General features: G+C 40.1%; 1 protein-coding gene across 1 annotated transcript; it reads left to right on the top strand.

Annotated features, from left to right (window-relative positions):
* LOC128094683 (zinc finger protein 431-like) lies at positions 1–27,677 on the top strand. Its single transcript, XM_052713165.1, has 5 exons — positions 1–49; positions 4,870–5,063; positions 20,345–20,471; positions 20,673–20,733; positions 21,861–27,677. Exons 1-5 carry the CDS (start codon positions 1–3, stop codon positions 23,152–23,154), a joined length of 1,725 nt encoding a protein of 574 aa, XP_052569125.1. The 3' UTR covers positions 23,155–27,677.

Below are 27,677 nucleotides of genomic sequence, written 5' to 3'. Positions count from 1 at the left end.
ATGACCTCACCATATGTGGTTGCTTTAGCTTGGACTTACCTCCAAAGCCGTAAGTCACAACAAACTTTTATTTATAGTTTACCCAGCTTTAGGCATTTCTGTTACATAAAACAAAACAGACCAAGACCATTCCCTAAAATCTAAATATTTTCATCTATGACATTTCATCCTTTACTCCAAAGTTAAGCTCTATGTCTTCCTCACTTACCGTTTGTGTGACTTTGGGCAAGTTTCTTAATCTCTCTGAGTCCGTGTCCTGGTCTGTTCAGCTGCTGTCACTACAGCAGCTGTCCCTTTTGATGGTTTGAGAAACTTCAAGCCTTGTGTGTGTGTGTGTGGGGGGGGGGGGGGGCAGGGACTCCCACCCCATATGGAAACAGCATTGGTGCCAGTGCAGGGCCTTTTAGCTCACCAAGAAAAGCTCCAAGTTTCCTTTGGGGGATACTCACATGGTCCTGAGCCCAAAGAATTCTTACTGTGATTCTAGGTGTGGAAGAGACTCAGAGAACCAGCCATGGCCTGGAGGTTAACACCTGCCTTCCAGAGAGAAACTTCTGTAAGTCAGGTTTGCTTCCTCTGGGGATGCACCATAGTGAGTGGTGCAGATGGATAGACCAGAAGTGACTGGCACCCCTTCACCTCTGAATCCCTTCATCTCTAGTCGCCTATGGGGAAGATATAAGGTATGCAGGGAGCCTGTTTCTTTTTCCTGATATGAAAAAGCCACCCACAGGGGACTTCTCAGGAGCAGCTAACTCCAGAAACCTTACTTCTTCATCCCTACCCCTACCTCCTTAGACTGGTTTAGGGTAGTGGCTTGGCCCAGAGGGACAGCCAAAGGAGCTGATCCTCAGCATCTCCCCTACTGTTCCTTCCTTAGTTCACTTGCACTCTTTCTCTCCTCATTGCTGGCTGTGCATCATCCCTCTGTCTCCCTTGTGCTCTCATCGTCTGTGTCTTTCTCTCCTGATAAACTTCTCTTCAGCAGCCCTGGGCCTTTTCTCTCTGAAAAGACATCCATCCCTCATGTGCCAAACCCCAGCCCTCAGTGATCCCCAGGAAGGCAGAGTTTGGGGACCCAGAGGTCAAGCCACAGAAATTGCTAATGAAGTGATATAGTGCTTCCAGTTTCCCCAACTCTGCCAACTCCTTCATTTGACTCTTTAGTGGATTTGCTTCTAACCCACCAAGTTAAACAACCACCAGGGCTATTTCTCCTCCTCCAGGGCCCCTTCTTTCTGGCCTATAGCATCTGATGGTGGAAAATCAGACTTTTTGGTCCCCCACCCCAAAAATTCATTCAGCCAACATTGGTTTGAGGGTCACTGTGTTTGGCAAATGCAGTGCTTGAATGTGTAACGGGGGCTGAAGTATCCAGAAACATAAAGATGATGTTCTTTCTTGTGTAAAGGAGACCCTTATCTGTAGCAATGTCCAGATTTCTGTAGTGCTGAGAGCAAAGAGGGAATGTCTCAGGCAAGATGCACTGCTGCACCCTGGCCACATTGTCCTGGCAGGCAGCATGGCTGTAGATTCAGCTGGAGGGCTTTGGATATGCTTCTGCACTGCCCCTGGCACAGAGCTACACCTGACTCACTGGGCCAGCACCCTAGGCATCTCTCAGCAGCTACCTGAGACCTTTCAAGTTCACTCCTTTGTGATTAAGTTTTGTGGCTATCCATGCCCTATGTTGACTGGAAGTAAGTTGGCACAAAAAAAATCAAGAAGCTCCAGCCACTGCCTTACCATCTAGCTTCTTAGTTTATAGTCATCCATGTCTGGCCCACCAGAGGGCGCACATATCAACAAAGAAAGGAAAGAAAAGAGGACTTGGTGGATTTTTAGGTAAGGTTTTTCTTGATGCAAAGGTATCAAGAATCTCTGGCCTGTGACAGAGAGTGATCATCTTTAACTTAGCTGAGCCACTAGTCCAGCTACAGAGTCCTTGGCAATAGCTGAGGACCCACTAACAGTTCCAAAACAAACCAGAGATTTGATTTTGGAAAGTGTACTCCAGACATTTTATTCATGGTGTGGCAGAGGGTAGCTCAGGTACACGGGGAGAGCATGAATAATTAATACAAAAGAGAGAGAGCCAAAGCAAGATACCAGTGCAACTCAGGTATGGACAGTGATTTAGGTAAAGACCAGTTTTAGAAATGGTTTAGAAGTTAAAATTTAAAGTCACTTCAGGAAGAGAGAAAGGAAAGGTCAGAGTAAGACTAGAGTCAGGGTCAGAGGGTAGGGTTATGTCAGCATAAGGGTTACGGTTATGGTTATGGTTTAGGGTTAGGGTTAGGGTTAGGGTTAGGGTTAAAGTTAGGGTTAAGGTTAGGGTTAAAGTTAGGGTTAGGGTTAGGGTTAGGGTTAGGGTTTAGGGTTAGGGTTAGGGTTAGGGTTAGATGGGTTAGGGTTAGATGGGTTAGGGTTAGGGTTAGAGGGCTTAGGGTTAGAGGGGTTAGGGTTAGGGTTAGAGGGGTTAGGGTTAGAGGGGTTAGGGTTAGAGTGGTTAGGGTTAGGGTTAGGGGTTAGGGTTAGAGTTAGGGTTAGTGGTTAGGGTTAGAGTTAGGGTTAAGGTTAGGGTTAATGGTTAGTGTTAGTGTTAGGGTTAGGGTTAGGGTTTGTGTTAGGGTTAGGGTTAGGGTCCTGAACTCTGAAAATCCCCTCACCCCTACCTCTCTATGTTAAAAAGTCTACCCCACTTGATCTCAAGGCTCTGTGCTCTCACTGCTACATCCAACAGACCGAGAGACCAAGCCTGGAGCTTGATATTAAAGGCTCTTTGCTTTTTCATGTGGGATTTGTTTTTCATTATGGTCTTTCGGGCGTCTCTGTGATATGGGCTAACCCCAGCACTCAGGAGGCAGAAACAGTTGGAAGTTTTGAGTTTGAGGCCAGCTGGGTCTACAGAATGAGTTCCAGGTCTGCATAGATAAACCCTGCTTCAAACACACACACACACACACACACACACACACACACACACACACTCAAATCAAAGAGTAAGATCCACTTTTAATCTGGATCAAACCTTCTCATGGTAGCCTACATATATGAAGGCTATTGAAAGAGGAAGTTCTCTCTCTTTTCCTGCTTGCCCTAGCTCTGGCTACCAAGTTCATCCGTTTACTAACAGTAGAGTCTGCTTCCTTGGAATTTTGGTGTATACTGAAGACCAGCTGAAATATCCAGCCTCATGAACTAAACAACTACTGGACTGTTCAAATTTCCATTGGTAGGCAGCCATTGTAAGACTACCTATACCACAGATTGTAAGATATTCAAATAAATTTACCTTCTATATACATGCAGAGATTCATTCTACCAGTCCTGTTCATGTAGAGGACCTTGAATAATGCAGCTGTTTTTTTTAGTTTTTTTTTTTTTTTTTTTTTTGGTTTTTCGAGAGAGGGTTTCGCTGTGTAGCTTTGTGCCTTTCCTGGAACTCACTCTCTAGCCCAGAGATCTGCCTGCCTCTGCCTCCAGAGTGCCTGGATTAAAGGCATGTGCCACCACCGTCCGACTGTGGTTTTTTTTTTTTTCCCCCTTTCCATCTTCCCACTGAGGAAAACGTGCTGGCTAAAAATGGTTCTCATAAAAACATTCTTCCTAGCTCAATTATGCTATAAGTATTCAACTTTCCATGAAGATTATTTTTTATTATTATTCATTTGCTAACAGTGTGCTCTGAATTTCAGGAATTAAACTCTTAAAACAATGGAGCCTTTGAGCGGACGCCAGAGTTGCAGACTAATTGTTCTAAAAAATGAAACAAAACAAAATAAACAAACCACCAGAAGATGTGCTGCCCCATTGCCTCTAGACCCACACAATTAGGAGCTGCGCACCAGACATTTTCTGCCATAACCTAAAGGATATGATATAACTTAACTGGCATAATAAACAAAGAAGCAGATATGTCCTGTGGGATACAATAACATAGATTGCTAGAAGATATGGCAATTTCCTTGCAGCTGCAGCTCTCCAATCAGTTCAAACCAAGCATCTCTAACTTGAAGTAGGCACCAATCCTGAGCTAGTAACTATATAGAATTGGAATTCCCCCAGATCCTCTATCCTAACCATTATAAAAACCCTGCTTGATGGCTACTCATGGTCTTTCCTGTTCTGCTGCTGTGTCAGATGGACAGAGACACCCAGGTTAACTCAAAACAATAAAAAAGACTCTTTGGTTTTCATCAGATTTGTTCTCTTGGTGATCTTTGGGGGTCTCTGGATGGTACAATAGCCACCATCCAGCTTTCTGATAGGAGAAAGACTTGTGATCAAGTTCCTGCTTTTCTTTCCTGGTTGTCTGAAGTCCCTGTGACAACCAGGTAAAAAGTACCTTCAGTTCACCTGACCTCAGTGTGAAATCACATAACAAACATATCCTTTTGTGCCCTTAAATCTCTTTGTAGTTGTTAATATTCTAGGTACCCTTCAACCTGTTTGATAAGGAATCACTCCATCCTATATAGTATAGTGGGTTGTACAAGCTATCTAGCCACATTGTGTCCAGGAGGAGAAAAGGAAGTGCCTCTGGAGAGCAGGAAGATAGCAGGGCTGCTTTAGTAGCCAGGGGCAAGGGCTATTGAAATGCTTATCTCTGTTAACCTAGAAAAGGTCTTTGTCTGGGGTGGAAGGCAGGGTCAGGAACCATTGTGTGTGTGTGTGTGTGTGTGTGTGTGTGTGTGTGTGTGTGTGTGTGTGTGTGTCTTTAAGCACAGTGTAACCCTATGGGAAGTGCTCTTAGGCAGGGTCAGGAACCATTGTGTGTGTGTGTGTGTGTGTGTGTGTGTGTGTGTGTGTGTGTGTGTGTGTCTTTAAGCACAGTGTAACCCTATGGGAAGTGCTCTTGTCACTCAGACCTCACTAGCCAATCAGGCACTCCAGGCGACCTGCCAGTCAGAAGTTGTGCAGGGTCCTTCCGGCTGCCGGCTTCAGAAGCCTTCCGGCTGCCGGCTTCAGAAGCCGGCGCCAGCGGTTTTGTGTACGGTGCTGGGACAGCTGCTGCAGGGAGCTTTGCAGAGAGCATGGGCGAGCTGGAAAACCACGGCATGGTGAGCAGGGGCTGCTATCTCCAGACTGGGAGGAGCTGCTAGTTGAGCCATGGGAGCCAGTGTGGTGGGAACCTCCCTGAATGGGTGGGAATCAGTGGCCAGGTGCAGAGTTTCGCATGTTCCTGCCTACTCCTGCATGGTCCAGTGTGGTTCTGCATGGTTCTGCGTGGTCTTTGCAATTCCCAGGGCCAGCTGGCAGCATCTGAGTAACTTCACTCTACTGGCTGCATCTGTGCAGAGCATTGGGAGTGAGACTGTGCTTTGAAATATCCTTGTTGACATCACTGTGAAAAGGCAGCACCCTTAGCGCTTGCGTTGTGGCTATGGCACACAGATTGGCCAAACTGAGAGAGCCCTGGTTCCTCTAGTATCTTCCAGAAGTTCTGCACTTTGAACATTTAACATTTTGATTTAGAATCCATCTAGCGTTAATTCTGTGGAAGTTGTAGATAGTATTTCCTGTGTAGAGTAGCACTCCGCTGCTAAACTGTGATGTAGAAAAAGCAGAATTGATGGTATAAGGAGTTCTTATACCAGTTCTTAGGAGACATTAAGTCACAAAGTAGAATTTAGGTAAGGAAGGGCTGCATCACAAATACCCCAAAGGTAAGTAGTATGCTAACTATGCCTGTTAGAGATGAGTATGATAAGATGTAAATGTTTGTTCCCCAGTGTAGATTAACCAGCTACACTCCCATTACAAAGGAAGTAACCCAGCTGGGCGGTGGTGGCACACGCCTTTAATCCCAGCACTTGGGAGGCAGAGCCAGGCGGATCTCCGTGAGTTTGAGGCCAGCCTGGGCTACAGAGTGAGTTCCAGGAAAGGCGCAAAGGTACACAGAGAAACCCTTTCTCAAAAAAAAAAAAAAAAAAAAAACCCAAAAAAACAAAAAACAAACCAAAAAAGAAAGAAAAGGAGGTAACCCTGATTTACAACCAGCAGAAAGGCCCATTCCTCCATTAAAAAACTGGCATCTAAATGCTGCTCAAGGGACCATTACAGGGTCAAAACCAACATTAAGTCCTGGTGTGCCATAAAGGTATATTAGTTCCAGAACAACAGCATCTCCAGTCTTTTTGAAAAGCAGTTTTGAGTCAAGGTCTTCTATGTTGACTGAGGTGAACTTGAACCCTGTCTGTAGCCCCAAAGGGCATTGCCCTTGTTATCCTCCTGACTAACCACCCTAAATCTTGGATTACATGTCTACAGCACCAGAGAGTTCTAAATTTGCCAGTTTGAGTCATATAGTGGACTGTCCATTTGCAGAATAGGGAAAGGATTTGTGTGTGGAGCATGGCTTCTCCCTTCAGACCAGAAGAGGAGGAACAGTGTACTGTGTACACTGCAGGGGGAAACAGACTAGACAAAAGCTAGATCACAGACTGAAGCTGAAGACATTGAGCTGCAGAGGTCTCCATTACAAAGAACTGATGGGGCATGGTGAGTGACTTTCTGTGTATTTTCCCTGCATGTATTAATTCCTTCTATGTGAATGAAGACAGACAGAATTGGTGAGTGTACAATCTAGGGAGAATAGCTTTAACTAATAAGCATTCAGTTTCCAATTAGCAAACTCTCCTCTCAGATATGTGCAATCCTGGTTGACACGGTTAAGACAGCTGAGAGGTTTGAGACACAGGCCATTGGCTGTAACTCCATGTGTTATCGTACAGCACTCAATGGCTAATATTTTACATAGTACAAAGTCATGCATTTTCTTATTAATGGCATACTCTCTACCAGGGAAGTGCCTAATCCATTTCAAAGTCAGTATAGCTAAGTGTTCTTCCAATTATTTTTATCATTTTAAAACATTAATTATTGGTATCATTTTTAAATTTGTTTTCTTTAAATGCATTACTGCTATTTTTTTCTGTTTTTCAATGTTTCCCAGTTTAAGAATTTCATTCCATTTTTTTTCTTAAGGGCTGTTTATTTATATATTTATTTATGTCAGTTTAAAGCAGTGCTTCTCAACCTTGGTGGTCACGGCTCCCTTTATGGGATCAAATGACCCTATCACAGTACTGGCCTAAGACTATTGGAAAGAGCAGATATTTATATTATAATTCATAACAGTAGCAAAAATATAGTTATGAAGTAGCAGTAAAAATAATTTTATAGTGGTGGTGGGTCACCACATCATGAGGAACTATATTAAAAGGTCACAGAAGCTGGGTGGCGGTGGCTCATGCCTTTAATTCCAGCACTCGGGAGGCAGAGCCAGGTGGATCTTTGTGAGTTCGAGGCCAGCCTGGGCTACAGAGTGAGTTCCTGGAAAAGGCACAAAGCTACACAGAGAAACCCTGTCTTGAAAAACCAAAATAAATAAGTAAATAAAATAAAAAATAAAAGGTCACAGCATTAAGAAGTTTGAGAACCACTGGTTTAGATCAATGCCTTCTGTAGCTCAGGCTTGCCTCACACTGTCTAATTGAGGAATGCTTTGAACACCGAATCCTGCCTGTGATGCCCAGTACTGGAAAGACAGTCCTCAACACCTTCTAGGCTAGGCCTTGACTGGTCTGTGGGAAGGAAAAATAGACCAGTGAACTTCAATAGATTTTATTGTGAATTTACAAATGAAGTGGGACCTGTGTAAGAATGAATTCACTGACCAACTGTAAAGCAGGTGTAGTCACAGCACAGAAAGGGTTGGGTTAGAAAGAGGGTGAAAACTTTTCTGCTGTGACAGTAGTTGACATTACAAATGAGTAGTGAGGTAATCAATTTTAGGTGATCAATAAATGTCCTGACTGACCATTTCTTGGGTCCACAGACCAGGCAATCAAGAATCTGGACAAAGAACTGAATTTTCATGAAACCAAAATACTGTGGTTACACCAGTTCAACTTAAATAGAAGCACTGGATAAAATGGTGTAACCCTGCCTAACATGACTGTGTTTTTCAGGTTTAAGATGCATACTCCAAGAGAAATGATGTGAGTAGTATTTGGTGTGCCCTAATACAAATCTCTAGCCTTAGAGCACATGGTCATAACAGAATTATTTGGGATTATAATTACATTATTTCCACTATCTCTTTCCTGCCTCCAACCCCTCCCATAAACCCTTCTTTGTTTTCTACTTTTTTTTTTTTTTTTTTTTTTTTTTGGTTTTTCGAGACAGGGTTTCTCTGTGCAGCTTTGCGCCTTTCCTGGAACTCACTTGGTAGTCCAGGCTGGCCTCGAACTCACAGAGATCCGCCTGGCTCTGCCTCTCGAGTGCTGGGATTAAAGGCGTGCGCCACCACCGCCCGGCCCCTTCTTTGTTTTCTAATCCATGGTCTCTTTTTGTTTAACAACAGTTACTGTTTGGATGCGACCTGTGTTTGGTTGCAGGACCTACCAGTTGTGAAGTAAAGGGTTGGCTACAATGGACATTGAATGTGTAATAGCATGTGCACACACAGAACGCTGAGCCTTAGAAGAGGAACAGGAAATGCTCTGGGAGAATGAAAGATTTTACTTAACAACAAAATTCCCAGATTAGGGTCCTGTCTGATCATAGTGTGGCAGGACAAACCTGGGAGGGTTTTTGCTCTCTGAGTCATTTGATCTCTGCTCACCCAGTAGAGTAACTGCTAATGTCCTGAAGCCCAAGCTGGGTGGTCCTAGCTAATGAGGGGCTCTGGGAAGGCTTAGCAATCAGAATACCAGTAAGGAGGTAGTTTGTAGACTCTTTCCAGGATTCTCCCCTTGGTCTGCTGTAGGGAGCTTTAAGGAAGACCACAAGCCATGCCATGGTGAGTGTGGGGGCCACTGTCCCCAGACCAGGAAAGGCAGGTTGACTAAGCTGTCAGAGCTGCTTGGACTGGGATGGACCATGAGCCAGACTGAGGTTCTGTTGGTCCCTGTGGTGACCCTTGGCCTCTGAACTATGTTGAGTGTGGATTCCCTGGGGAGGGGGAGGCTCTGCCATCCTGGCATGGGAGACTATGACCTTGTAATATCACTTCCTCATGCTATGTAATTGAGGCTTCCTTCATGCTATGTAATTGAGAATTGCTTTGAATACTTAATCCTGCCTCTGCTGCCCAGTGCTGGGTAGATAGTGTCATAAGTCCTTCCAGTCTGGGCCTTGACTGGTCAGTGAGAAGGAAAAATAGACCAGTTAATGAGAGATCTCCAGTTTCTCTGGCTTTTAGTGGGGACTTATAAATGAAGAGGGATCTGTGCAGGAATTGAGTTCATAGGCAAACTTTGAAGCTGGTAGAGTCACACTGCAGAAAAGGAGAAGCAGGACTGTGGTTGAGAGCTTTGCTACTTCATCAGTAGTTGAGATTAGCAAAGTGGAATTAGGTGATCAATTTTAGATGCTCCATAAATGTCCTGAGTAGCCGTTTCTTGGGGTCCACAGACCAGGGCAATCAAGAATTATTATGAAATCTGATTATTATGAAACCAAATTGCTATGGTTACAGTAGTTCAACCAAAATAGTTCTGGGTAAAATGTTGTGGCCCTGCCTAACAACACTGTTATTTTTCTGCTTTTAGAGGTCCACCCTAAGATAAAAGGTTTTGAGATATCTTTAATGTGGGCTAATACAAATCCCAAGTCTCGCTGGGTGGTGGCGGCGGTGGATGCGGTGGCTGCGGCAGCGCATGCCTTTAATCCCAGCACTCAGGAGGCAGAGGCAGGCGGATCTCTGTGAGTTTGAGGCCAGCCTGGACTACAGAGAGAGTTCCAGAAAAGGCACAAAGCTACACAGAGAAACTCTGTCTCAAAACAAAACAAAACAAAAAACAAACAAACAAACAAAAAACCAAATCCCTAGTCTCTGGAGCACATGGCCATAAAGCCTGTTTCAACTCTTCAAAATAATTTTTTGAGATTATAACTCCATCATATCCACATTCTCTTTCCTGTCTCCAAGGCCTGCCATCACCCCTCATTGTTGTCTAATAAGTGGCCTGTTTTTCTTTAATATCAGTCACACGGTAAGTTACTGTGTGAATGTGACCTGTATTTGGCTGCCAGACTCTCAGCTACAAGGCAATGGGTTTGCTGTACTGCACATTGAGTGTGTAATGGAATGTGCACACAAAGGACCCTGTGCTTTGGACGAGGAACAGGATGTGGTCTACGAGAGTAGAAGAATATCTTCTAAAATACAAACTTTCTAGACTAGGCCCCATTCTACTGGGCTGGGAGGGCAGAGCTGGAAGGACTATTCTGTCTGAGTCATTTGATCTCTGATCACCCAGTAGGGGAGCTGCTAATATTCTGAGGCCCAGCTGGGTAGCCCTAGCCAATGAGGGACTCTGGGAAGGCTTGGCAATGAGGAGTACTAGTGGCAGGTAGCTTGCAGGTTCTTTCCAGGATTCTCCTGAGATTCTGCTGTAGTGCATTGTAATGAAAACCACAAGCTATACCATGGTGAGTGTAGGGTGTTCAGAGCAGATCTGCTGAGCTGTTCTTTCTACTGGGATTTGGATGGACTATGAGCCAGACTGTGATTCTGTTCATCCATGTGGTGACCTGGGCAGTCATCCTAGTTCTCTGAGCCTCACTGTATATGAATTTCCTGGGGAGGGGGAGACTCTCCAGTCCTGGCATTGTAGGATGTGATGCTTGTGATATCATTGTCCAGTGCTCACACACAGGCATGCTTTTGGTGTGCAGTGGGAAGATAGATTGGAAAACTGTGGTCTTGTTTCTAGAAGTTCTGAATATTGCATTCCTCTTTCAGGTTTGTCTTAGAAGTGTTTCAAACAGTTTAGAAACTGGTAGAAAGATGGTGATGGTGATGTGGATTGCCTTTCAGCAATAGATGATTAGAATGTTTCTAATTTTCTGCTACCACCAGCCACAATGGTGTGATTCAGTGAAGTTTAGTTTCAGGGGAAAACAGGAGTTTCTGAGCTGCAGAGGTTTCTCAGGTGTGCATGGTGTTGTGTGGGTGGATAGGGCAGAATCCACATCTTGTGCCATAATCCATGTGACAGGAAGCAGATTTTAAATTATTCTTCTATGTTGTTTTGGGATTGAGCATCAGTGGGGCTGGGTTTACCTGAAAACACAAGGAGGCATAAGGGGCTGCAGATCTATAGCAGGAGATCACCTCTGTTTGCCTCTGTCTTTGGAAGAAATGTCAGTATCTGGTGGATCAGAAATAACATTTTAAGGGTCACTTTGAGTTAATTTTGTGAAAGCTGTGAAGTCTGTGTTTATTTAATTTCTGTACACATAGAATCATGGGTAGCTGGGTAACATTGGGCAAGATCACACTTTTCCTGGCTAAGTTTCCTTTGGTCTTTTGATTAATAGTTGACTATATTTTCCTTCCTTTGGTCTTGGCTTCTTCTCTCTATCCCCTTTATTCTTTTATCAATGTTGTACACATTCTTGATTGTTGTAGTTTTGTGATAAGTATAGAAGTCATATTATGTCAATATGTGTACTATTTTACATAATCCCATTCATCATTCTGAGTGCCTCCACTGTGAATGTAGCTTTGTAATCAGCTTTCCTCTTATAAATTGTTGGGCACTGTTGTTGGATTGTATTCATTTTATGCTGCAAATTTACCATAAACAACATCTTAATTTTGATGCAGCATATTCCCAAGGATTACTTATTTGCTTCTTTATTTATTGAGGTTTTGTTGCTCTTATTGTTATCAATCTGTGAAAGACTTTTAAAAATGTCTTGGCAGGTGGCTCAGCACATATTCTTTTTGGTGATGACCTGAGTTCAGATACCAACACTCGAGTTGAGAGGCTCATAACTATCTACTATTCCAGATCCTGCAAACACTCTCTCATGCACAATCACATGCAAAAAATAGCAATACACTTGTTTTCAAAAGTGCTTGTGACTCATAAAGCAATTAGAGCAAACCAAGTTGCTTTAGGTGAACACTGATTCTTTAAACATCTGTTTTCTTGCATTTTGTTTTAAAAAGTTTTCATTTCCTCACTTGAATGCAGACTTACAGGCAATCTTCAATTATTGGAAACAAAATGTTGTCTAAGTGATCCTAACTGACATCCTTTTCTTTGCTGTAAGAGAATTAAATCCTTTTAGTAGCCAAAACTATTTTCTACAAAGTTGAAACCTCAGAAGGCTTCAAACGAATCTCTCCAAATTTGGTGGAGCACCCTCCTCACACAACCCATTTTCTTTTTCTTTCTTTCTTTTTTTTTTTGGTTTTTCAAGACAGGGTTTCTCTGTGTAGCTTTGCAGCTTTCCTGGAACTCACTCTGTAACCCAGGCTGTCCTTGAACTCACAGAGATCTGCCCTCTCTCTTGATCTTAGAGACTTGCCTCTGCCCATTTCATAGCATATCTGTGTTTTCCAGTTGTTGCTATCTTTATGTTTGGGTTTTAGCTGCTTAAGTGATTGGATATGGCTTTGGATCTTTAAAATCTTCTTGTGTATTATTGTCTCTTTTTCCTTATTAGCTTCAGCTGTCAACATGTCATGGCCTAGAGTCATCTGAAGGAACATCAGTTGAGAATGTGCCTAGATCAGAATATCTGATTGCTATATCTCAAAGGGATTGTATTGATTATGATTGATGTTGGAAGTCTCTTTGACTAAGTTGGCAATATCTCTAAGCAAGTTGGTTTGGGCTGGATAAGAGAGGTAGCTTAGCATGACCAAGAGAATAAGCTAGGAAGCAATGTTCCCTCATGTTTTGCCTTCATTTATTAGCTTGAGTTTGTATCCTAAGCTCCGGCAAAGATGGACTGTGACCTAGGGACATCAATCAAATAAACCTGTTCATTACCACAGTTCCTTTTGGTTAGAGAATGTAATCACAGCAAAAGGGAAGAAAGTTGGAACAAAAAGTGGTACCTCAAATGTGATTTTTCTTACTGCAAAGGACTTGAAATTCTTAGGCCTGCCCTTACTATCATGAATGGAATTGTTTTGTTGTTATTTTGTTATCTAGCCCAGGAGGCCACTGATTCATGGCAGCTTTCTTCCTAGCTTCTGAGTGCTGGGGTTATATGACATGTTAGATCAGAAGAGCTAGGTTTACTGCTTCTTGTAGAGTTAGAAATGAAAGTGGTTCAGCCAATGAGAGTTATATAACAGAGTCTACAGAGTATGAGGGCATTTGGTCACAGCCATTGTGCCATTCACATAATTGGGGGGATGATATGGGGGATTTAAAAACAAATATTCCAAGTGTGGAGTAATGATAACCAAATTTGGCTGCTTGTCAGGTATGCAAGAAGAGTTTACTCCACCTTACTAACATCATTTAAGTTACTGTGAATCATAGCTGTTAGGATATGGATCCTAGGAAATGGAATTTTGAATAAAAATGATTTAATGTTGGTATTTGTAATTTGTAGCTCTAGAGAGTTTCACAGAAGGAGGAACTCTCTACTTGGCATCACATGGAATCTCACAGTAGAGGGGTTCTTTGCTAGTACATGTATTCTGTATTTTTTAAAGTTTAAGGACTTCCCTGTCACCTGCCTATATTAATGGATGGTATTTTAATTTATATGCATGGTAAATTGCCAACTTTGTTCTATGTTAAAGGTATCTAGCTAATGTTTAGCACTAGAGAAGTTTCAAACTGGTGTTAGCAACTGCATAGACCAGTGGATATAGTGAATTTTGGTAATTGTAGCCACTGTTGCTTTAGATAAAATTATTTTAAGCACTAAAATCTTCTCACTCATGAAGTTGACCTAAGATGGTTCAATACTAAATCTAAGTTAGTTCTTGTATGTTTGAAAAGCAATCACACATGACGTATGATTGTACTGACTTTAGGTGCCAGCAATTATTTTTAAAAGTTTATTTACATGTATTTGTGAGATCTTGAGATGACTCATCAGATCAAAGGACATTGCTATACAGGGTAATAAGCTTGGTCCTGGGAACTCATGGTAGAGAGAAACAAGTTCTGAAAGTTGTCCATTGGCCACTGCATATGAGGTCTAGCATTTATGTGTACTCATACATCAAAGAGACACATCACACACACATCCCCCTTTCTCACACACATATACAAATGCACACACAACATAAACATAAACACACACACACCGCACACACAAATATACAGGCACTACTCTGTAGATGTAACAGTCTTATTCAATAAGAAACACAGAGCCAAATGCAGAGTTAAAAGCCCAAGAGGTCAGAGCAGTAGCTAAGAGCTGATACTAAAAAAACCTTCCTTACCCTTTGCTGCTGCTGTTGTCCTTCCCCTCCAAAAGAGACCTACTTTCTGAGTATCTGTCTTTTTATTGACTTTCTGTTCTTCCTTCTCATTGGTTGTAAACCCAACCACATGACCTCTTCATCACTGCCTGTCTATACAGACCTCCAGGTCTTCTATGGTTGGTATTGAGATTAAAGGTGTGTGTCTCCATGCTGGCTGTATCCTTGAACACACAGAAATCTGCCTGTCATGTGATAGGGATTAAAGGTGTGCACCATCACCACCCAGCTTCTGCTATGGCTTGCTATTAACTCTGACCCCCAGGCAACTTTATTTATTAACATACAAATAAAATCACAAATCAGTACAAATAAAATATCACCATACTACTCAGTCACAAAGACACACAAACACAAATACACACATACACACAAATACATACACAAACATAAAGACACACACAAACACAAATAGACACACATCATATAAACCACACACAACACATACACACACACACAGATACACACATCACATAAACACACACACACACAAACACATATATACCCACAAAGAAACTTTCAGAAACAATATTAGTATTTAAATAACACTTAGGATATGTGTGTTGAATAAATTTATACAGGACTGGATTTTTTTCTTCAATTTGTTAATTTTTATTTGTATGCCATAATAGCATGTTCTGAAAAGTTCTGACCTCATAGAACTAGTCTTTTCTGGTAGCCATAAAATAAATATTTGTAAGTATGATACTTGGAATACTGTGACTACTATTAGGAGAGGATGCATAAAATATTTTTGCATTTAATATTAGTAGTTTTGAAGAATCATTTTAATCTTTATCAGTACCATAAAAGGCTGTGACTGCTGGAGACACTGAAATTTTAAAGACTCTTTAGGCTTATGTAATAGAGGACTTTAGTATTTTGATGTAATAAAAGTAGACCTTGTTTTGATTCAGTTTGGTTTTTTGAAACATTCTTTATATGTAGTTTTGGCTGTCCTGGAAATTGCATGTAGACCAGGCTTGTTGTCCCAGTCCCACCACTGGGAGCCTTATGTGATTATACAAGATGGCTAGTTCAGCCTCCATATTCTTAATTAGTAGCAGTCCTCCATGGGGCCACCCTTATAGGTTCCAGGAAGTTTGCACTGCATTGTTTCCACATGCCCTGTTAAAGGCTCCCCTACTCCAGTCAGACCTCTCCCTGTCTTTTCCCCTTCTCTCCCTTCCTTACTCACCTGACACTTTTTGTTCCCATCCCCACCTGCCTCCAGTGTACCCACAGTTCTATTTCCTCTTCCCAGAGAGATCTGTGCATCTACCTTAGAGCTATTCTTGTTATTTAGACTCTCTGCATCTATTCTGTGATTAACTGTGATTGTACTTTACTTAACTACTAATATCCACTTATAAGTGAGTGCATACATATCATGTTTGTCTATATGCTTCTGGGCTGCCTCACTCAGGATAATAAAGAACTCAAGAAACTAGGCAACAACAAACCAAATAATTCAATTATAATGGTGTACACCTCTAGACAGAATTGTCAGTAGAGGAATCTAAAGTAGCCGAGAAACACTTGAAATTTCCAAGATCTGTAGCCATCAGGGAAATTTAAATGAAAACTACTTTGAGGTTTCATCTGACACCTGTCAGAATGGTTAAGATCAATAACACAAGTGACAGCTAATGCTGGTAAGAACATGGAGCAAGGGGATTTATTGCTGTCACAACTGCAAACTTGTACAGCCACTGTGGAAGTCAATATGCAAACCTCAGAAAATTAAGAGTCAATCTACCTCAAGACCCAGCTATACCACTCTTGGGTATATACCCAAAAGATGCTCCTCCATCCTACCACAAAGAAACTTGCTCAAGTACATTCATAGTAGCTTTATTCGTAATAGCCAGGAACTGTTATGTCTGTGAGAGATTGTGTTGATTGATGATTGATGTGGAGGCTCCTCCACTTAGAGTGTCAATATCCCTAAGAAAGCAGGCCTGGGCTAGGAAAGGGAGCTATTCAAACATGAGACAATGACTAGGCAAGAGAGAAAGCTAGGAAACAATCTTTGCCCGTGGATTTTGCCTTTCATTGTTAGCTTGAGTTTCTATCCTAATCTCCCAAAATGGTGTAATGTGTTCTGACACAATCAGCCAAATAAACAAATTTATCGCCTGAGATGTTTTTGATTAGAGGATTTAATCACAGCAGGATAAAAGCAAGTTAGAACAAAAAATATGGAACAATAAAATTTTGTTGCTAGGAAGAACCTGGGAATGTTGTCTTTTGGAAGAATGTGAAAGATATCAAAACTTTAGGTGACAAAAACCATAGAAAGTTGTACATAGAACTTAGTTGGCTGTTTTTTTTAGGACCAGCAAGATTGGACTGTTAAGAGTAATGGCAGAGAGTGGAGATTAAGATCATAGATTTCAGTTGGAAATAGGTAGACTCCATAAAAAATTAAACTAAACATTATTTGTATCATATTTTTGCTCCAGAATCTTTTTTATTCTGTCTATACCATGGAAATTTAGTAAGGCAGAATTAAAAAATTATGAGCTAATTCCTTAAGTGGAATATTGATTCTGTTGGATGTTTATTACTGATGACTCATTCAGGTCTCCCGTGAAAAGAAAACTAGTGGGGCAGAAATAGATGAAAATAAAAAAGTAGTTTCAGATGGCAGTTAAGTGCTGAAACAGGCAAGAATTTTGAAAGTTTATCACTATTATAGAAAAAGCCCTTGGTATGGAATGGAAGCCTAGCAAGTTGCCCTAAGGGTATAATTCCATCCAGCTAAATCTTCAATTTATGGAAGGAGTAAGCAAAGTGATTCCTAGTCCCAGGAAGCAAGCTCATATAAAATCTGCTACACCTGTGGTCCAAATGTGTTAGTGTCCATCCCAATTAAGAAATCAAACTTTGAGCTTGGCGGCGGCAGCAGCAGCAGCAGCAGCAGCAGCAGCAGCAGCAGCAGCAGTGGCACACGCCTTTAATCCCAGCACTCAGGAGGCAGAGGCAGGCAGATCTCTGAGTTCGAGGCCAGCCTGGTCTACAGAACGAGTTCCAGGACAGGCTCCAAAGCTACATAGAGAAACCCTGTCTCAGAAAAAAAAAAAAAAAAGGAAAAAGAAAAAAAAAAAACTACAAGAAATCAAACTTTGCAGGATCACCCATCATGTGCTGTTCATGGAAACAAGAAAGACTCCAAATTTAAGATCATGAATTCTTAGGCTGTGGTTACAGTTCAGCATTGTTGCCAGGATCTATGTTTGGCAGTCAGAAACCCAGTAAGGACACTGTGAGAATTCACTGCATGAAGCTGTGAAGATTGAAGCCTGTTCTTTTTTGTTTTGTTTTGTTTTTGTTGTTGTTGTTTTTGTTTTTTACTCTTTATTCTTTTGGGGCCCTGTCACCCAGCTCTGAAGTAAATCACACACATGGAGGCTTATACTTTCTTATAAATGCCTGGTTGTAAGTTGTTTCTAGGCAGCTTTTTTTTTTTAGTTTATTTTTTTCCTGATAATTCAGAATTAACTTTATTATTTGTACAACTACAATAGGCAATCTGAGAAAGAAATTGCCCACTTTATATTACCCACATTCAATAAGTGGGTAAGAGGTTTAGGCAGCTCTTCTTAACTTAAATTATCTCATCTACCTTTTGCCTCTGGGCTTTTATCTTCCTCTATTCTGTATACCTTTCTTTTTTTCTTGCTCTGTGGCTTGCTGTGTAGCTGGGTGGCTGGCCCCTGGTGTCCTCTTTTTTTCTTACTCCTCCTTATTTTTTCCTCACAGATTTCGCCTGCCATTTATTCTCTCTGCCTAGTAGCACCACTTGTCCTTTCCTGCCAAATTATTGGCTGTTGGGCTCTTTATTAGACCAATCAATTATTTTGGACAGGCTTTAGAAGTATCACAATGTCACAGAGTTAAACAAATGTAACATAAAGGAATGCAACATATCTTTGCATCATTAAAACAAAAGTTCCCAGCATAAACAAATATAGCACATCTTAAAATCATATTCCACAACAGTCTGGGTTGCATTTTGAGACCACAAGATGTTGAGATACCTAAGCTATGAGATGTCTTCTATGGAGACCTAGCTGTATATAGGGAGTTGAAGTAACCAAAGAGAGATGTATGAGAAGTTGCTTGTATAAGGCCAGCTAATCCCTTTGAAACTGACACACTATGTATCTGAGACAGAGATACAGGATTTGATGTTTGTCATGTTGTGCTTCAGTCTTGTCTTGGTCCAGTCTTCACTTGATATATCTCCATTTCTCTTTTGGAATGTGAATGGTATTCTGTACTATTGTATATTAGAAAAATGTAACTTGATTTCTGATTTTATAACATGTCACTGTTAAGATACTGTCTTGAGTGTCAGAAGAGACTGGATATTTGAACAATGTAAGGGATGTTGCAGACTATGAGTATCATTGTAGCAACTAAATACATTTTCTTCATGGATGATCATGAGCCTAAAGTGACCTGGGTCAGAATATAGTTGATTTAAAACCTCCCAGGTAGGATGATGTATTTGAAATATGTCTCTCTTTGGTGACTTTCTTCCAGTTGTTTGTAAAACCTCTACTAGGAGGAGCCTTTCTGGATGAAATTCCTCATTGGGAATATGATATGAATCTCTATAGCCTCAACCCCTTTCCTGTTCTTTGTGTCTACTGTGTTGTGGTTGAAACTAAGCCAGTTTCCTTTCTGTACTGTCAAGCCTTCGACACCATTATAGACTCTATCTGTAAATCACATAAGATACAGTAGAAGCACTTGCCATTCAGTGCTAAGGCAGTTTGGTTGCCTGCTGTTTTAATTATTTTGCTTGTTTGTTTTTGAAAACAAGGTTTGTCTGTGTAGCCTTGGGTGTCCTGAAAGTATACTTCTGTACACTAGGCTGACTTTGAACTCAGAGATCCCCTTTACTCTGGCTCCCAAGTCATGGGATTAATGGTTGGCCAACATTCCTAGCTTTATTTGTTTTTATATTATTGGGTGATGGGCCTGGAATGTAGGTTTTGGTACATGTCAAGCATAGGCTGTTGTGCTGAGCTTCACCCATATTGTGAATTTTAAAATTTGGCAGAGGATATCATTCTGTTTTTCTGGATAGCATGTATTCATGACATGAATAGTGCCTGAGCCTACTGAGGCATTGGATTGCAGGGGAATGACCTTCTTCCTGCCTGTTGCATTTGTTTTGAATATTTAAATAAATATGAGTATTTTACCTCTATTCATCAATGTACACCATGTGGGTGCCTGGTCATCACAGTGATCAAAAGATGATCTCAGAAATCCTGAACTTGGAGTATTGAATTGTTGTGATCCTCTATGTAAGTACTGGCAATTGAGCCTACCTATATGCAAAACCAATAAGAGCTCTTTACTACTGAGCCATCTCTCCTGCCCTGTGTTGATTATTTATGATCAACATTTATATTGCTAAGGCTTTTATCTGTTCATTTGTAACTGTTTAAACCCACAGTGCCTTTTAGTAAAATTTTGATGTTACAGTTCAAATTGGGGTACTTCAGGTTTCTGGAAGATGAATACAGAACTAGTGTGACTACTTAACTCTTTGTATGAGCTTCAGTTAAAACCTCCAAGTTCTTTCTATCTTTTTTATTTGTTTGATTGACTTCTTCATGGGAGAAAGGGTCTTAATATGTACTTCTGGCTGTCATAGACATGACTGCATAGAGTAGGCTGTAATTCAACTCAGGGGTACTGCCTCTGCCTTCTGAGTGTTGGGGTTAAAGGCATGAGCCAATACATCCAGTTTGTCCATTTTATTTTTCTTTTTTGTAGTAATTGTGCATAAATTTCTCTCATGTATACTCTGCACTATTGATCAGTTTACTTGTCTCTCTATGTTTTTTAATAGGCATTTCTCTTGTAAGATTCAAAGGGTACAGAAATGACAGAAGTGAACCTACTATTCAGTTTTCTTCTAAAGTGATTAGGTGATTACATTATAATGACAATGTCATGAATTAAGTGTGAGGAGCATCAGGATTATATGATTATATTGTCAAATAATACATTAACAATGTCAGTATCATGCTCTCTTTTGTACACATGTATGGAATATTTTAGAGTGCAGTGACCTATGATGATGTGCATGTTGACTTCACTTGGGAAGAGTGGAATTTGCTGGATCCTTCTCAGAAGAATCTCTATAAATATGTGATGCTGGAGACCTACAGGAATCTCATTACTATAGGTAACACTGAATTTTCTCTGTTTTAAAATAAGGTGACAACTGTTTCTTGGTTTATTGATGCCCTTCTATAATTTCATTGAGAAAGAACAAGAATGAGATGAAAAAAATCAGGCATGTTTCTAAGGTTCACTGAAGATTTTAACTACAATTTTGCACAGTTCTCAATAATATAACATATATTTTTCTTATAATATATTTTAGGATACCGTTGGAAAGACCACAATATTGAAGAACATTGTCAAAGTTCTAGAAGACATGAAAGGTAATTTTCATGTGCAAGATGATACAAATGTGTCTCTGAAGAAATTATAATGTGTCCTGGAAGTTTTAAAACAGAAGCAACAGTATAAATAAGCATAGCTTAAAATGCATAATAATTATTAAATTCTCACAAAACCTTATACCTCAATTTCAGGTAGGTGAATTTCATTTGCAAGGCATTCTTTTAAGAAAGAAGTCAAGGAAGCAATGCCTAAAAAGATATCACCATTTGAATCATAGCACTATGAGAGTTATGCTATAAAACTATCAATCCATTTATTTCATATCATTCATGTTACAAAAGGTATGCACAGTGAAGAGGTGATAAGTATATCTTCAAAGCAAATAATAAGCAAATAGTCCATAGTAAAGAAGTCTAACTAATATACTTGTGAATGTGCTGTTTAGTGAGAGGGGCAGTTAGAGTCAAAAGTCAAGTCAAAAAAAAAAAACCCTTAATTCTTATACCACAAGTCTATGAGTACAAAAAGTTAGACTGTGTGAACTGAATGTGGAAAACTTTTATTGGTTATTCTTCCTTTACTGTGTATATAATATGTCACTCTGAATACAAGTCAAATGTGCACAGAGCTATGGAAAGTCATAACATACCTCTCTCTCAGCAATCCTGACATTGTGTATACTTGTTGAATTTGATTCAAATATACAAGTAATTGGTTTTCCAGGTTCATTGTTAATGCATAAAGAAACTTGCAGTGCAGGAAAGTCCTATGAGTACTAGGACTGTGTAAAAACTTCTGTTTGTCCTAGTTCATTTAGCAAATGTAGTATGATTCACAGTATAGGAAAATTTATTAATGCAATAAAGGTGCTAAAACTCTGATTTTTTTCCAGTTCTCTTCAAATATGTGAATAATCTCATATAGAAAAAAAGATACTGTAAATGTGAACCATGTAATAAAGGATCTTACCATCACAGGTATCTTCCAAGATGCAAAACAACTCTTAAAGAAAAGGAGTAACATGAGTGTGAACACAATGATAAAACCTTAAGATCTAATTCCTCTTTATAATTGGACCAAATTGTAAAATTAACTCATGCAGATATGAAGATTAAACAGAATATTGTATGATGTAATGCTTTTACATGTGCCATTATTTTTGCAGGCAAGAAAGAAGTCAAACTGAAGAGAAACCTTCAATATATACTCAATGTGTTAAAGCCTTTGCACATCTTAGTGCTCTTCAAATGCATGAAAAAACACACACTGAAGTGAAGCCCTATGAATGCAATCAGTGTGGTAAAGTCTTTGCATGCATCAGTAATCTTCAAATGCATCAAAGAACACATATTGGAGAGAAACGCTATGAATGTAATCAGTGTGGTAAAGCTTTTGCACAACACAGTACTCTTAAAATGCATAAAAGAACACATACTGGAGAGAAACCCTATGAATGTAATCAGTGTGATAAAGCCTTTGCACAACTTAGTCATCTTCAAATGCATCAAAGGACACATACTGGAGAGAAACCCTATGAATGTAATCAGTGTGATAAAGCCTTTGCATATGTCAGTAATCTTCAAATGCATCAAAGAACACATACTGGAGAAAAACCCTATGAATGTAATCAGTGTGCTAAAGCCTTTGCACAACACAGTCATCTTCAAATGCATGAAAGAACACATACTGGAGAGAAACCCTATGAATGTAATCAATGTGATAAAGCCTTTGCACGACACAGTCATCTTCAAAGGCATAAACGAACACATACTGGAGAGAAACCCTATGAATGTATTCAGTGTGGAAAAGCCTTTGTATGTCACAGTCATCTTCAAATGCATAAAAGAACACATACTGGAGAAAAACCCTATGAATGTACTCAGTGTGATAAAGCCTTTGCACAACACAGTCATCTTCAAAGGCATAAACGAATACATACTGGAGAGAAACCTTATGAATGTAATCAGTGTGGTAAAGCCTTTGTATGTTATAGTCATCTTCAAAAGCATAAAAGAACACATACTGGAGAGAAACCCCATGAATGTAATCAGTGTGATAAATCCTTTGTACAACACAGTCATCTTAAAATGCATAAAAGAACACATACTGGAGAGAAACCCTATGAATGTAATGAATGTGGTAAAGCCTTTGCATGTCACAAAAGTTTTCAAAGTCATAAAAGAACACATACTGGAGAGAAACCCTATGAATGTAATCAATGTAGCAAAGCCTATGCATGTCAAAAAAGTCTTCAAATGCATAAAATAACGCATACTGGAGAGAAACCCTATGAATGTAATCAGTGTGCTAAAGCCTTTGCATATGTCAGTAGTCTGCAAATGCATCAAAGGACACATACTGGAGAGAAACCCTATGAATGTAATCAGTGTGGTAAAGCCTTTGCACAACACAGTCATCTACAAAGGCATAAACAAACACATACTAGAGAGAAACACTGAATGTAATCAGTGTGGTAAAGCCTTTACATGTATGAGTAATCTTAAAAATCATGAGAAAAAATCATACTGCAAAGAAACCCTATAAATATAGTCAGTGTGGTAAAGTTTTGTACTTTATACAGGAGTAAAACTTCTTGTGTGTGATCAATCTGTTAAAGCCTTTCCATATCACAATAGTTTTTGACTATCTGAAAAAGATGCTGTGGGTATCTTATTATGAAGTATTTGGTAAGATCTTTATCCAATGCACTTATAATCAGTTACACAAGAGTGTATATTCTGTAGAAAAATATTTGACAATGTTAACAATCTGTTCAACATTTTGATGCCCATTTTTATATTGTTTACAACAGAAAACTCATGGAACAAATAAACTTATGAATTTATGAAAGCTTTTGTATGGGGTAAAAGGACCAGACACAGAAACACACCCTGACCGTGAAAATAGAGCCAGTGAAAGACACACCCCTTTGCCCGGAAATCAGAGCTAAAATCATACTTTGACCCTGAAACAAGAGACAAAGAAACACTTTGTCCCTGAACCAAGAACCAGTGCTAGAAACACCCTGACCCTGAAACTAGACCCGAAATGTTAAAAGGAGCCAGTGAAAGAAACACTCTTTGGACTTGAAATCAGAACCCAGGAAACACACTCTACCCTTGACCAACTAAGCACCAAACCAACCAACCCCTGAGCTTGAAACCAGCCAATGCCTGAGCATGAAATACAGCCAATCTTTGAGCTTGTTCAAGCCCTGTGCCTGCTCAGTTGGCAGCTGTCTTTTACCACCCTGGCAGAAGCAGTGGCTCTCCTGGATTCCTTTCTCCCAAATAAGTCTCTTGAATGAGTTTTGGGTGAAGACGTTTCACTGAAGCAGATCAGAATCTCACCATTGGCTTGGATCAGAGAAGCAATGGACACCTCTGCTGGCAAACTCTCTTAAAGGAGCACAGCAGAAGTAACAACTTTTCACTAGAGGCTGCTGCATTTCTGCAGCCATTTTCCCCTTACTTGAGTGAAACAGAGAAGTAACAATTTTGGATGGAGCTGAAGAGAAATGGACATCTCTGCTGGGACACTCCCTAGTAGAGCAGAGCAGAGAAGCAATTGACAGCTCTGCTGAGAAACTTCCTTAGGGGAGTGGGGCAGAGCAGCAATGGGCATCTCTGCTGGGTAACTCTCTTAGCATAGTGTCACACAGCCCAGTTGTAATGGCTCCCTTTTGAAGAGGAGCAGATTACTGCATTTTGCAGGAATATCATTCCCCACTGGAACACAGCTTCATGTATAACCTGACTTCCCAACAGTCAGGGTACCTTTCTCCTCACAGCAGTAGGTATCCAGGATATCTTCCCTTCAAAACTGTAGGTATGGCCTGATTTCCAACAGTCAGAGTATCTTTCTCTTCAGAGCTGTAGGTATCCAAGAGACCTTCCTTTGACAGCTATAGGTATAGCATGATTCTGATAGTCAGGATACCTTTCCCACCAGAGCTTTAACACTTGCACTATGAATTTAAACAATAATGTAACCCTTTTAGATTCTATACTTCTCTTCAATTACATGAAATAACTAATTTAGATTTAAAACCTTTATGAATTTGTGTTAGCTCCTTTTTTGTTGTGATATAATATCTAGGTCAACTTATAAATGAGTTTAATTTGGCCCTTGGTTCTATAGGGATTTAGGAACACCATGAAAGTGGCGTGGCAACAGTGTCAGACACGACAGCTAAAGCAGGAAGCTAAGAACTCACATCTTTAACCTGCAGCATGAAGCAGAGAGTGGGAACTAGAAATGGTGTGTAGATGTAAATTCTCAAAGCCTACCCCCAGTGAGTTCTATCTCTTAGTAACCCATATTACTCCTACAAGTTTTTCTATTATTTCTACTGGGCAGTGGCATATGCATACTCCTACATCAACACATACATAAATAGTTTTTAAACCTGAATAAGTGCCATTAAGGTCACTTGCATCCAAATGACTCCCTAGGTTTCATCACTAGATCTCATATAGGGGAAGTAGAAAATAGACAGCTGTAAGTTGTCCTCTCACTCCTACATACATCATGGCACAGGTGTATACACACAAACATAGTTCAAACACTTTTAAATGGATGAAATTTAAAAAGTATAAAATAACCTAATTATTGAGAACATATGAAATGATTTGTCCATTTAAATGATAGAATTTCAGGAAATATTACTGTTCATCAAAACAGTGATGGTCCCTTTTTAAATTTTATTTTATCTATTTATTTTCTGATTCAATGATAGGTCATTTAAAAACACATACCTTGAGAGCTGGAGAGATGGCTCAGCGGTTAAGAGCACTGACTGCTCTCCTAGAAGTCCTGAGTTCAATTCCCAGCAACCACATGCTGGCTCACAACCATCTATAATGAGATCTGGTGCCCTCTTCTGGCCTGCAGGGATACATGCACACAGAATATTGTATATATAATAAATAAAAAAATCTTTTAAAAAACCCACACACATGCCTCAGCTGGATTTAGGGGGGTATAGTTATAATCCCAGCACTTGAGAGAGTCTGTTGGGCCAATGTCTGTGAATTTGAAGCCAGCTTGGTCCTCATAATGAATTCCAGGGCATCCATGGCTATGGGGACATATCTGTCTCAAAAAATTCTAAAAAGAAAAAAACATATTTCAAATTAGGGAACTTTTCCAAATGTAATATGGCTGGATTCTGACTGGTTTCAACAAAATCTTTTGTTATATTTAATCACATTAAGAGAACTGTTTTAACAATGAAAATAAGAAGCAATATAGAGAGTCCATTCACAGAGGTATAAAAATCCATTGAATCCTTAGACAACCATCTAGAGAGGACTTTCCTGACCTTTAAGTGACAGGAGAAAGAAGGAGCAGTGGGACATCTTCATCTTCAGCATTCTATTTGGGACCTGGAGAAATGACTCAGTAGCACTGATCCACTTGGGTACCCTAGCACCCATATCATATTGGTCAGAACTACTTGTATTTCCAGGTCCTGAGATCTGGTGCATCCGTCTAGCCTCTTAGGGAATCAGATATGGATGGTGAAAGACATATATGTATGTGATTCTATATTGTAAAAGAAAAAAAAAGGTTTTCTTCATGTGCCTGTTATCTTAAAAAAGAATTAAATTTAAATGTATAAGTTTTGCCAGTGAGTATACCAAGTGCATATGAGGTACCAGAAGATGGTGTCTGATCCCCTGTGACTATAGGTACAGACAGTGGTGATCTGTCTTTTGGGTGCCAGGAATTAAAGTCAGGTCCTATGTATGAGCAGCCAGTTTTCTAAGTTCTATTCAGCTCCACAGACATGTTATTAATAGCAGTAAGGTGTGAATGGTTGCTAAGTTCATCTTTACATCAGCACTGATGACCCAGAAGAAATATAAAATAGCAACAGAAACTAACTTAGACATGGTGCTGATAGAATTTTTTGAGCCTAGATCCCCACAAAATGAGGGAAAACTACAAAGAATTATCAGGAGGGAAACTGAAAATAAAAGTCTTTAAAAGATGATTGACCATTTAACCAAAGCCACAAGAGTGAATTTATCTCTGATGTTGTAAACAGGCAGCAATTGGGACCCAGAAGTTCACATGTCAGGTGTCCCTTGCTTGAGTTTATACCTCCTGTAATAAGAGAAAAGGAACTTGCAGGCATGAAGTCTGACTTGTCTGAATATGATCATTTTTTGCTTTCCTGATGCCTATAAAACCTTCAGTTTGGAGCTCTGAATGGTGGTGACTCTAGATGACATCCAGATTATGAAGAGATCCTGAGACTTGATCTGAAGTCTCTCCAAGGCTAAGGCCTCTACAAAGAGCTGTAGAGTTTCAAAGAATTGTTAGGGATGGACTTTTGGGTGTGAAAGCCCAAGGTTCAAATGGCAGAGCAATGCTTGGGGTGTACCTGAGGACAAGCTGGCATGGACTGTACTTGGTATCCACTCAGCTGCGGTGGGTCAGACACCTCCAGGTCTTCTACTCTTTCTTTGTCAACTTGTGTAGCTGTTATTGATGGTACCCTGCAGCCTCCACTTTTCAATTTTTACTGGGATCTTGAAGCTCCTTAGTCTCCACCCTATCAATATCTGGTACTTGCCTGAGTATTGAATAGAATAATAAGGATATTCTAAGAGACCTTTATATCTCTCCCTTTGGATAACAGCTAATGAAACAATAGATGCTATGAAATTCTAATTTTGGGGGGAATTTCATTGTAGGAAAAGACTGACTCCTCTAGATAAGAATGTCTCTACTGAAGAAACATTTACTCCTTATCTGACCACCTTGCAGGACAGAAAGGAGCTGAGGTTGGAGGGTTTTAGAGATGGAAAAACTTTCATTATATGGCTTAGTTGTATTACTTAGTTGTTCATATCTCTTGCCATCTATCTAAACCTATTAAGACCCCAAGGATAGATTAATTACCTTATATCTTCATCACTGTTCCATATTAGTCATGCTGAAAATAAATCATGTTTACAATTTTTTTTATTAA

Source organism: Peromyscus californicus, unplaced genomic scaffold, assembly GCF_007827085.1.
Source record: "Peromyscus californicus insignis strain IS unplaced genomic scaffold, ASM782708v3 Scaffold_4__1_contigs__length_199733344, whole genome shotgun sequence".
Lineage (NCBI taxonomy): Eukaryota > Metazoa > Chordata > Mammalia > Rodentia > Cricetidae > Peromyscus > Peromyscus californicus.
The sequence above is the reverse complement of the archived record's forward strand: the minus strand, read 5'-3'. Positions and strand labels throughout refer to the sequence as shown.

Excerpts from the sequence above, each read along its gene's own strand:
- LOC128094683 (XM_052713165.1), top strand. The coding sequence starts at position 1 with ATGACCTCACCATATGTGGTTGCTTTAGCTTGGACTTACCTCCAAAGC. Across the intron at positions 50-4,869 it reads TTGGACTTACCTCCAAAGCC|ACCTCACTAGCCAATCAGGC; the intron begins GTAAGTCACAAC and ends CTTGTCACTCAG. Across the intron at positions 5,064-20,344 it reads AGCTGGAAAACCACGGCATG|AGTGCAGTGACCTATGATGA; the intron begins GTGAGCAGGGGC and ends GGAATATTTTAG.